A 12,419-nucleotide genomic window follows, 5' to 3' on the forward strand; every position below is an offset into this window, starting at 1 on the left:
CTGCAGCAGCTGGCGAGTTGCCTGTTAGAGACCCCCTCATCTAGGACCTACGTGGGTGTGGGGGGGATTATAGTCTGAGTGGGCAGCCCCGTTTAACTTGTTCCTTTTGCCCCACTAAGGACCCTGCATAAACTAACAGTTCCTGGGACCTCGTTCGAACTCTTGCAGTCCATATGCCAGCAAATCAAAATAATAATGTTTTGAAAACATGTATAAAGCTACTAATTTTGCATCAGTGTCAAAATTAAGGGTTGAGAAAGGGGAGGCCCCAAACTAGTTGTTCTAATTTACACTAATCTCCCCTTCGCCAGTACTTCAAGATGTCTAGCCTTGTGGTAGAGGTAGAAGGCAATTGTTCTTCTGGTGGTTCTTCCCTTTCTGGAAGAAGGGAAAGGGCAAAGGGGAGGTCTGGTGCTACCTCCCTTCTGCTCTTCCTTGCTGTGTGCTCTCACAAGGCTTCACCGCTATGAATTCCGGTGATCAGGTGGGTACTTTTGAGGGTACTTGGGGGTGCTTGTGCTACATGTGCAAAATCTCCAGGTTCGGGGAGGGGGGGACCAGTTTAATAAATTCCCTAAAGCCAAGATAAATCCATATGTTGTGACAGGGTATTCCTTGCAACAGCTTAAACTCATCATTTTGTTTTGACTCCCGTCTTTACACAGGGAAGAAGAAAGGTCAATACCACACCAGAGACTTCAGTGGAGACCTCGACAGCTTCAGTGCTACCTCCTCAGTATGATCCGGAGGTTATCATTGTGGGGTCCGGTGTACTTGGCTCTGCTTTAGCAGTGGTCCTTGCAAGGGACGGCCGGAAAGTGACCGTGGTCGAGAGGGATCTGAAAGAACCCGACAGGATAGTTGGAGAATTGCTGCAGCCTGGTGGGTATAATGCCCTGAAAGACCTGGGCCTGGAAGGTAGGTGTCTGTCCAGTTGGAAATCTTACCCTGTTGTGTTCACTGCTCTAGTTTTTTTTTTTAAAATAGTTCAGGAGGCAGCCCGAGCTTCAACGTACAACCATATCAACTGGAAACCGCCCCCCACCCCTTACAACCATGGGTTTGTAAGGCCAAAATAACTATGCAACTAAACTCCCCTGACAAACATTCCATTAACCTGTGAGTTTGTTAACTTGAAGAACGATAAACCCCAAGAAGATAAAGAGAAAGCAAACACAGGGATAAAGGAAAGGCATCTGTACCTAGCAGTGAAGAAGTATGATGTGACTTGTTAAATAATTCTAAGACTTCATCCCAGATGTTCTTGAGTGTGAGAGGTAGCCCTAGTTAGGAATGATGTCTGTTCCCTAGTTTCTTGCTCAGTCACACGGTTGTACCAACTGTCCTATTACTTGGCTACCCAAGACTGAAGGTTTAGGCATTCAGCAACCAGAGTGGCACAGGACAGAAGAAATTTCTCAGGTTTAGAGATGATTCAAATCACAGGTATGTAGTTCAGTATTATAATTGGGTAGAGCATGTCCACTCACTAGGCAGATTAATCTTACAATTGCTCTGGAGGAGTCTGTGCAATAAATTCTGGATAAGAACATGATGTGGGCTAGGGAGGTTCATTGCTCCACTTAACATGGCAGTTCATTTAATGAACATAAATTCTAAATCTGCAAACTATTTTTTAGCTGCATTGATTTAGAGCAAGGTTCCCCCACCTTTTTGAGCCTGTGGGCCCATTTGGAATTTTGAGAGGGAGTGGTGAGTGCCACCCCAAAATGGCTACCACAGGAGACGAAGTCAAACTCAAAATGGCTGCCACAGGAGGTGGAATTGAATGGAATGCCTTTCTCCTCACACTTCCTGGGAATAAGTCAAACGTGAAAGTGGAATGGAACCATACGCTGATGAAGGAAAGCCCAGGTGCTTACCAACCCTCCTGATCCTCCAGTGGAAAACTTTCATTTGAACAAGGGCAGCCAATAACAAGCTTTGCCTTACAATGGCCCCACCCAATGTCCAAAAAGCTTGTTATGCCCCAAGGGAAGTATCGGGCAGGCACCACACTGGGGAATACGGATTTAGGTCAATTTATGGAAAATAGCCCTGGGATTGAGGAGATATGAGTGTAGGAGTGTTACTGAATTTGCCAAGAGTATTTTCCAGTACAGTTCAGCCTGTTGTCACTCCTTCAATGTGTAACTTACAATATAGAGTCACTCCACTTTAAGTCCATTGATTTCATTGGAGTAAGTCTGCAAACTCTGGTCACCAGACATTGACATGTGCTCAGGATTGTTGACCAGGTTTAACAGTGGAAAAGAGCAAGAGTCCAGTAGCACCTATAAGACTAACAACATTTGTGGTACCACAAATGTGTCTTATAGGTCCTACTGGACTCTTGCTCTTTTCCACTTCTATAGACAGACTAACACAGCCACCCATCTTGATCTATCACCAGATTAACAGTGCTATCCTAAACAGAGTTACACCTTTCTAAATCCACCGACTTCAAGAAGAGTGTAACTCTTCTTAGGAAGGCACTGTAGGCACACTAGATTTTGTACAACATGAGCAATGAAGACCATACCAGAAATATATCTTAAACTGAAGGATTGTGAGTAATTTTGTATAATATGGTAGGTGGGTGGGTGTAATCTGTGCAGCACTGGTATGAACCAGGCAGCCCTAAATTTATTCTGTATTATTTATTTATTTTATTACATTTGTATTCTGGTCTCCCTGAGATCTAGGGGTTCCCCCCCCCCTTTTGTGTGAAAACTTCTAGATCATTGAACATTTTTGATGGATTTAAAAACAACAAACTGCAAAACACAAGGCATGATTTTCTTCTATTTTTTTAAAATATATTTTTATTAGTTTTTATTCCAATTTAGACTAATAACAGATTACTCAAGCTTTTACATATGATACATGTAAATACTATACATTGCAGTCCATCTCTTCTATACAGTTACAATAATATACTCCTTTCACTGTTATCCTCCTATTATTACTGTTGGTCTAGTTTATTTAGTTCTAATACTCATTTTAATTCTCATTCTATCAGTTTGTGTCCTGCTAAGTCATACTTGATTTCTTATTTTGTATTTTCGTTCCATCCATCTATAGAGCAGAATCCATCTTCCTTTCCAGTTATGTCTGTTTTATTTTTCCCTTTTATTTGTTCTGTTAGTGTATCCTGTTCTGTCAATATATTTTGTTAATTTTAATTCAACCAGTACCTGGTCAATCAAACCTTACATAGTTAACACATATTTATTACTTTTAATTCCATCTTAATCTAGCGTCTGATCGATCAGATCTTACGAATTAATATATATTTCTGCAGTATATTTCCGTCCATCACTACCATTCAATCACCTTTCATTACTATCAACCTATTATTACTATAAGCCTACTTTATTTAGTTCTAATACTTCTTTCCTCTTCATTCCTATCTTACTTAAGTATATTTAAATTCTTATTTTATATTCCCATTCAATCCATCTGTCGGGTGGTGTGGGGTCCACCATCATTTCCAATTGTGTCTATTTTTTCTTTTTAAGTAATTGCATTGTTGTTCAATAATGAGGAGAGGAAGTAATATTCTCTTCTTTTCTGCACTGGGCAGGGGGTTGGACTAGATGGTCTGTATGGCCCCTTCCAACTCTATGATTCTATGATGATTCTATGATTCTAACGCCTCTTACTCCAAGGTGTCTCCTTGAATATCTTCACCTCATTCCCTTTTGTATTTGCAAATTTATCTCTCATTTCCCTCGATGTTATTTCTCTTATCCTTCTCTTTGTAAATCTCACATGTACCCCTTTTGGCAATTTAATCTTCCTTTTAGAATTTGGGTTCACTCTATAGGGGATGTCTGGTTTTTTTAAAGTTCTCCATTTCCCCTTTTCAATATTGGTGCGGTCACCTCAAAGGATACATCCCTCAGTACTTCCTCTTTATTTCCAGTTATATTTTGTTTCATTATGACTTCTAAAGTTCTCTGTCTAATCTCCACTTTTTCCACCTTTTGATTTATTGTATCCATTCCTTCATCTACTTTGGGGATTAAACATGCCAAATTGGTCTTGTCTTGTGTGTTTTCTTTCAGTTGTTCGTGGAATTCAGCCACTTTTCCCCTTAGCCTTTTAATTTGTTCTGATACTTGTGCAATACTGTTCTGCACCTGTGCTATATTTACTGCAAACATCTGTTGTAAGTTTTGTTGAAGATCCTTTAAGGCTTCCTGTATAAGCATCGTCCCTATAGATTTTGCTTGCTCTGGCAAAGGTTTTAGTTTTGTAATTTTGCTCATTTTGAAGCTTCTAGTTGTTGTTGTTAACCCTTTAAGTTTATCTGTACAGCTAATGTACCCTCCTTATTTTTATATTTTCTTGTTGTGTTACCTTGTCAAGCCGTCTATCACACTTAAACAACAATTATATCATATTAACCTTAATAACACCATAGTATCATAAAATTTGGAGGAAACTCATGGAAACAAGTACAAGCTTTAGACCAGACGCTTGTACTATATAGAAATTATAAGCCAAACTCGTTTCTTGTTTAACAGTTTAACACGGGTAAACAGAATTAGTTACCCGAATCCCCCAGACCTCCCCTTTCTTTCACCCTTTTTTCCTTCAGAGGTGAGACGAACGTCCAGCGACTTCTTCCCTTTTTAATCCAGTTGGCAGTCTCTGTCTTTACTTAACTCCAAAGGGGGGAGAAACTTTGCCCAAATTCCTCTCTAAACTGCCTCGTAAACTCAGGTTATCCTCAGCTACTTTCGTTTTCAGTTCTCGGCTGAGTCTTTCCTGTTGCTTCACACCATGAGTCTTTTCCTCCGCTTGATTCCCCTTCCCTTATGTCTTTGGTGAACTTTATATCTTTAGTGACTTTATTTTCTTTACTCACTCAGCAAGAATTTTCCTTTCACCTCTGTAGTTTTGTAATTCTAAGCAGGTCATTATTCTTCCTTCTTACAAGCCTCTCTTGTGCTTGAAACTCCCTTCGGAAGCTGTTTCTTCAGGAGGGGTGGGGGAGGGAATCCACCGCACCGTCCCTCTCTTTTAATCCTCTCCAAAGGGCTGAGTCTTTGTTTCCTTTCTGTTATCATGCACGGCTCTTTTATTTTGTAGACTTACAGCTTGTTTCTCAGTGAGCTATCTTGTTTATAAGAATATAGTGCTTTCTAATCTGTCTGTCCGGTGCTCGCAGCTTGTTGCCTGTAAGATGGTGTCCACAGCGGGCTGTGCTGTGAGGCAAACTCACAGAATTCCAACTTCAATTCCTGGAGTGAATCCCCGGTTAAGCCTCTTGCTTCAGAGTCCCCTCCTCTCCGTGGGGTCTCCCCAGAACTTAGGAAGCCCAAGCCCCCAGATCTCTGGGTTTTGGTTGTCCTTCAGAGACAAGCTCCTCGGAGCCGCTGACTTCGCTGCACCATAGCTGGCACCTCCTCGAATTACTCTCGCATGATTTTCTTCTAACTTGCTATAGGGTCTGCAGCAAATTTGCCATGGCACTTTCAAATGTGTAGGGCTTTTTTTCAGCAGGAACGCATTGGAACGGAGTTCTGGCACCTCTTGAAAATGGTCACATAGCCAGTGGCCCCACCCCCTGATCTCCAGACAGAGGGGAGTTTAGATTGCCCTCTGCGCTGCTCCAGCAGCGCAGAGGGCAATCTAAACTCCCCTCTTTCTGGAGATCAGAGGGCAGGGCCACTGGCCATGTAACCATTTTTGCCGAGGGCGATTTAAACTTTTTAAAACCCCCCCCCTTGTTCCAGCTGACCCAAAGTGACATCATTATGCGGTCCTGAGTTCCACCACCTCTTTCCCCAGAAAAAAGCCCTGCAAATGTGTATTTGCTAGAAACCCACTCTTCTGTAAACAGAGGAAAGCTTTTTCATAGCTCTTCCATGGCAATAACTACGTACTCATGTGACTCCAGAGATATTCTGCAAGTTGCTTAAGGTTTTGTCAGGTGGGGCAGATGTCCATTGCCTAACCTTAATATAGACTGACTAATACACACTTAGTATGGGTGTGTAATCAATGTATAATCTCCTATTGATTGATCTTTCGTTATTAACATCATTTTTGACCCATCCTATGCAGAGGCAGTGGAAGGGATTGATGCTCACACAATCAACGGCTATATTGTTCATGACATGGAAAGCCAATCTAAGGTTGAAATCCCGTATCCTCGAGCAGCAAATGGCCAAGTGCAAAGCGGAAGAGCATTCCATCATGGACGTTTCATCATGGGTCTCCGAAGGATGGCCATGGCAGAGCCCAAGTAAGGGTAGATGGGAACTTAGCAGATTTGGACCCAGCGTGTGCATTGTCTGGGGGAAGGTGCAGGCTCCCATTGTTTCCATTTAAAGTGTTTCCTTCCATTCCGACCCCCCACCCCCCTCCTGGGCCAAACACACTCACTATCTAACAGTTTGCTAGAGGCAGAAGTGTAGCTGTAAACCATATGCTGATTTTTTATATATAAATCAACAGAAGTTACTAAATGTGCAAACCCTGCCCCCTCCAATGCCTTCTTGTGGTTTGGGCTGAAGGCAGGGATGCAAGGCTTGGAATCCTCCTCAGATTAGAACATGAGAGTAGCCATGCTGAATTAGATCGGCAGCCCTTCTAGTCCAGCATATCATGTGTCAACAGTGGTCAGTCAGATGCCATAGGGAGGCCCGTAAGCAGCATCTGACACTTGGAGGCATTCTGCCTCTGAACGGAGCCATCCTGGTGTGTGTGACACAGTTCCCTGTCTTGTGTGCCACTTGTGGTTCTGGTGCCATAGGTTGATCGTCCATGTTCCAGCCCTTTTTTTGCATTTAAAAATAAAAATTTAAAAAAGTTTTTGAAACATTTGGGTGTCCCTGTGCCAGCCTGGGTCGCTGCTGCCTTCCAATAAAGTCTTTTTTGCTAACAAGACAAGACCTCAAGGAGGGAAGAAGTAATGGGTTTTGACACAAATCTGTGATCGTTCCCTACCCCCTGACGGTACGTTGCTTAGGTGGGGATGGTGTTTGTGGAGATCGTTATAGTGAGGAGGAGGCATTTCTTTGCTGCTGCTCCTTTAGAATTGGTCACAGAGGGATGGGTCAAAGGGAGGCCATCAGAAATGTCTGCTTGGCAGAGGGCTTTGTTCAGGCAAATGCTTACACCTGTTTCCGTGGATTGGTACTCCTCCTGTGTCCAAGAGCCTGCATGTTGCTGCAGTGCTGTGGAGTTTGAAGCGTAGTAAGAATCTGCTTTCTTTCAGCACAAAATTCATTGAAGGGACGGCGCTGCAGTTGCTCGAAGAGGATGAATGTGTGGTTGGAGTTTTGTACCGAGAGAAAGAAACGGGGGATGCCAAGGTGAGCCTGATATTCCAGTTTTTCCAGTCCTTTGTGACAAATTAAAGTGAAGACAAAATTAATCCTAAATAAATTAACAAATGTAATTAAAACTTATATAAACCCTGCATTTGGTGGTAGTGTTAATCTATATCATCCTTAACATCTCAGCTTCTAACAGAATGAGTACCGCTACTGGATTCTTATCATAGTGGACGTGTCAAATAAAAGTGTGAAGTATTTATATTTGTTGCTTTGTTACTCCTCGGTAGGTGTATGCTGATGTGCTGTGTTGTCATGAATATTCAAAAACATTCCAAGTGTTCAGGAGTAACCTGTCTGCACAGGTTACCTGAGAGAAGAAAGGCACGGGGTGGGGTGTTGCTGTTCGAAAGAGCTGCAAAGTAGCAGAGAGATTCGTCTGCCTTGCCCATCTATCCTCTGCGTCTTCAGATTCTGCTTCTTTGCATGCTGGTTGATATCATCAGGGGAGCCCCGAATAGGGTTCTCTTTGCAAGTTCCTCAACACCAGCATACCTGGAAGATGGTGCATACAGGAGGGTTGGATTTAGGAAGCATCTTGTTTGCAGATTTTCATGGATTTAACTCTCTTCAATTACGTAGCACTTTGGAGAGCAAGCTGCCCAGTATTACTGAGTTGAAGCAGGGCTCATTTCGAGGGGGAACGCACAGGAACGCAGTTCCGGCAGTTCCCCAAAGAGGTCACATGTCAGGTGGCCCCGCCCATATGACTCACAGCCATTTTGGGCCCGTTTCTGCCTGGATTGGGGCCAAAACAGCCTGGATCAGGCCTTTGACGGGTGGTGGATCACTCCCGCTCATCAGCGGCCCAATCCTGACCATTTTGGGCCCCTTTTCAGCCATTTTCAGCCCCTTTGCCATTTTGGGTCCAATTTCGGCCCTGAATGGCCAGGATTGGGTCCAAAACAGCCAGAAAAGGTGATGTCAGGGTGTGTGGCATATGCAAATCAGTTATACTAATGACACACTTCCGGTGATGGCAAGAGGCATGGCATATGCTAATGAGTTATGCTAATGAGTTCCTCCAGCTCTTTTTCTACGAAATGACCCCTGAGTTGAAGTATTTTCTTCTGCCATTGGGCTTTTCACAAAACCCTCTTAATTCTATAATCCTGTGTTTGTTGGTTGTCCTTTGCTGTCTGTGTGTACTGTTTTAATATCCTGAAATCTGCCTTGAGTTACCATAAGAAAGGCAGACTATAAATATTTTTGTTTTTACTTACTTTGTTTAAATATGAAAGATGCCAGTAACTTGCAGCCTAGGAATCCCTTCTTATAGGAAGCAGTTGCCCAGACATGGATCAAAGCTTCAGCTTGTACCAATAAGATTGTTCGAAGGGTTACCTAGCAGAGAAAGATGGGGCACAGTTCTCTGTGTTTCTGACACCAGCATTTGTCCTAGTTTGGAGTATGTGAGTCAGCTTTCAGGTTACATATTGTAATTCCATATGTGAGCTTGAAGGACATGGTCAGAAGCAAGATCAGGGAATGCATCATTAGTTATGTCTTTCTTGGGCAAGAGATATAGGTGTTGACTGAACCTTCTGTAAGTTAACTCATAGCTCAAAAGTTGAGAAATGTCTTTCTTTGCAGTCCTAATTAGTGTTATTAACAGCAGCTTTTGAATTCAGAGGTTTTTGATGAATGTGTGTGTGTCAGCTGGTGAGTTCACTACCTTTAGAAAGGACAGCAGCTTTTTCAAGAACATCTCAGATATCCTCCCGTAGCAGACGATACTTGATACAGTCTCCATCTTAAAGCGAATATCAGCATACTAAATCTTGTGTGCTTATCAAGAAATCCCATATTCTTCTGCAAGCAACACTCTTAAGCTCCTGACTTATACGGTCTGAGTGGAATCAGGAGCCCAGGTTTCTAAAACTGAATTTAATATGAATATATGACAAAGAATATGTATTCACATCCATGCTCCCGGAACGATTGATGGATTGGATTGTAGATTTTGAAGAAGATTGTACATGTATCCAGTATACTTCAGACTGCCACAATCCACATGTTATGGTATGCTGTACACTAAACAGTTGTGGGAACAAAAAAGTCATGCTGAGCGTGGTTCCAGACTCACAATATTGATATAGAGGAACAGTGACCTCTTTCATTAGCAGAGGTTCTCTTATTTCAGGTCTGATGCCACAGTAGATCATGGTAAACTGTTGTATAAGCAGTTATAGATGCAACTTTCTGTTATAGATGCAACTCTCTGTCTAGGGCAGTGATTCTTTCTGTTCTTGGTGTTTTGGGGGGGGGCAATCACTGGGAGGGCTTCTAGCATCCCTTCCCCACTGGCAGACCTCCTGAGGACACCTGTTTTTTTGGCCACTGTGATACAGAGTGTTGGACTGGATGGGCCATTGGCCTGATCCAACATGGCTTCTCTTATGTTCTTAAGCACACTGCACAATAGTCTTTTGAGTCACTTTAAAATGACATGTGCCCATTCCAGAGAGCAAATTGTCAATGAAAACTTGGGTGAGGCTGGCGTCCCTCAGGAAGATGCTGCTCAGCACTGCTTATCCAGCTTGTGACTATGCATTGTGATCGTTTGTGTTGCAGGAACTCCGTGCACCACTGACCGTTGTTGCTGATGGCCTCTTCTCTAAGTTTAGGAAAAATCTCGTCTCCAACAAAGTTCAAGTCCCATCTCATTTTGTAGGTTGCATTTTGAAGGTAAGTGTTCCCCCCAAAACCTATTTTCAGATTTGGATGCTGAAAGTAAAACATCAGAGTAGTCCCATTTAAACATCTGTTGTAATTCCTGTAGCATGTAAACCGCTTTTGGAATCTTGTCTCACATAACCTCCCAATGACATTGTGACATAACTTGTTTGTAATTCTGCATATCTGGAACTGATTTGGAATTTAAGCTGTTTGCTCAATCATGTCACCCTATGAGTTCTTGGAAACGCATATTGAGACAATCAAAGAGCACTTCAATGTTTTTTTCCTCTCTCTCTTTTAAAAGAATTCACCTCAGTATAAAGCCAACCATGCTGAACTCGTGTTGGGAAATCCTAGTCCGGTGCTTATCTACCAGATTTCTTCCAATGAAACCCGTGTCCTTGTTGACATACGAGGTGAAATGCCAAAGAATCTTAAAGAATACATGAGTGAAAAAATTTATCCACAGCTGCCAGGTAAGAAGAATACATGTTCTTTGGAAAGAATCATCTGCTTGACTTGGTGCATTCTGTATTCCTGTTGATTCTAAATTGCTTTGTGATTGGGATAGTTCCAATGCTCCATTGACTTTGTAAACAGCCAGTTCCCCACCTACAGGCTAAGATGGTGCAGAGGAGGGTTATTTGTGGAGTGATGAGTGTGATGCACATCAGGCTTGTGTGGCATGGAAATTTGCTAACCTGTTGTGGAGACTGTAAGACAGGGGTCCTCCTGACCCCTTTGAGCCTGTGGTCACCTTTGGAATTTTGACAGAGGTACGACGACAAAACGGCTACTGCGGGAGGTAAAGCCTACCACAAAATATCTGGGAGTGAGGTCATGCATAACTCTAATAGTAAGTCTCTAGCATTTCAGGAAGAAGCTCTGTTTTATAAGTGCCTTTTAAAATGAAAATAATTTTAAATGGTTTTTTTGGCATGCTAACAGCTTACATTCAGTTACACAATGGAGATTCTTGTGTTGTGGTTGCAGCGGCTGCTGAAGCAACATTTTAAAGAATCTGTACAGCCAATTGGAAGCCCTGCTGGACAAAAGCCCCACCTGGCTTCACCCACTTTCTAAAAAAAATTTGACGGGTGCCAGGAAAGGTGTTGGGAGGTGTCCACATCGGGGACCCCTGCTGTATGTCAGAGGTTGCTTGTTTGCATCTGTTTGCCTAGAATTGGCCTTCTGGGAAGCAAGCAGATGAGTTTGCCTCTGTCTTGTTTAAGCACCTTGCAGCCCCACAACATCTCTGTTTTCGATACTGGGAGCTGGTTGAATGACTGGGTGATTTACTCTCTGTCTGACTCCAACCTGCTCTCAGGGCTGGTCTGTACATACAGCGGAATGAAATAGGAGACTGTGCCAGGCCACACCATCCCAGATGACAGGGGGAGTTTCTCACCCTTGAATGTTCTCCAAGTCAGATTAATCCATGCACAGCAAGGAACAGGCCAGCCTAATTTTTCCCCCTACTGTCCTAGTTTTACTTTGTCCATGAGGAAGCATTTAAAAATGGCATCCTCCAGACGCCAGGGCCGGCCTGTCCATTGAAGCCAGGCCGGCAGTCGCCTCGGGTGCTAAAGCACCGGAGGGGGCGCTGACCCGGGGGCGCATGCTATGGAGCTCAATTGCCCCGCACTGCTGCGCCCGGCCAGGAGCGCATGTTGGCGGCGGCAGAGTGGAGCAGCTGAGTGGGCAGCCTCCCGTTCGGTTGCTCTGCGGGCCAGGGTGGCCAGCTGTGCCTGGCCTGCAGAGCAACCGAATGGGAGGGCTGGAAGACCCCCCTGTGCGCGCATCCAGCCCTGTGTGATGACGTCATCATGCAGTGACGTCATCATGCAGTCCGGGCGCCTGTGCTTGCGTGTGCAGCAGCAACCCTTAAGCTTCCTCAGGCACCAGTGACGCTGGCCCTGAATGGTAGAGTCCATTCTGTCACTTCCTGCTGCCAGAGACCCCCAGTATTTGCAAAAGAAACAGGGTAGTCTTAAAAAGGCTAATGTGGGACATGTATCCCTGGTTAGAGCCCACAAGCATTACTGCTGTGGAGCAGGCTAGTGAGGTAAGCAGGTGTCCATTGAGCTGATTTAGCAACTGCTCATGTTCCTTTGGCCTCGCTGGCTGTGATCAGAAAGTAGGGTGGTAAAAAGGAATTTCCTCTGTAGGTGAGCTGATGCTTTGAGAGCACGGGGGCCCAAGATTCCCTGTCCATGGCACATGATGGACTTGGAATTGTGTCATAACAACAACATTCGATTGAACCTGGCAAGAGACAGATGGATCAAGCCCTAACCCTATATCCAGGACCCAGGAAGTACAGAGGACAATCTGAGGCTCCTTTTAGCAGGGGTGGATTTTAATACCACTTTAGCAGTAGCCAAGTTC

General features: G+C 43.7%; 2 protein-coding genes across 2 annotated transcripts in view; one reads left to right on the plus strand and one right to left on the minus strand.

Moving 5' to 3' along the window:
- SQLE (squalene epoxidase) overlaps positions 1 to 12,419 on the plus strand; it is a 29,813-nt gene that overhangs the window by 10,032 nt on the left and 7,362 nt on the right. The window contains exons 2-6 of the mRNA XM_054984763.1: positions 666 to 918; positions 6,079 to 6,259; positions 7,235 to 7,331; positions 9,927 to 10,040; positions 10,336 to 10,507. Coding sequence (XP_054840738.1) covers positions 666 to 918; positions 6,079 to 6,259; positions 7,235 to 7,331; positions 9,927 to 10,040; positions 10,336 to 10,507 — 817 coding nt within the window. The remainder of the gene's footprint in view (positions 1 to 665; positions 919 to 6,078; positions 6,260 to 7,234; positions 7,332 to 9,926; positions 10,041 to 10,335; positions 10,508 to 12,419) is intronic.
- Positions 7,281 to 12,419, minus strand: part of WASHC5 (WASH complex subunit 5) — a 65,160-nt gene continuing 60,021 nt past the window's right edge. Inside the window, exon 30 of the transcript XR_008597415.1 lies at positions 7,281 to 7,360. The gene's annotated coding sequence lies outside the window, so the exon portion shown is untranslated. The remainder of the gene's footprint in view (positions 7,361 to 12,419) is intronic.

Source organism: Eublepharis macularius, chromosome 7 (genome assembly GCF_028583425.1).
Source record: "Eublepharis macularius isolate TG4126 chromosome 7, MPM_Emac_v1.0, whole genome shotgun sequence".
Taxonomy (NCBI): domain Eukaryota; kingdom Metazoa; phylum Chordata; class Lepidosauria; order Squamata; family Eublepharidae; genus Eublepharis; species Eublepharis macularius.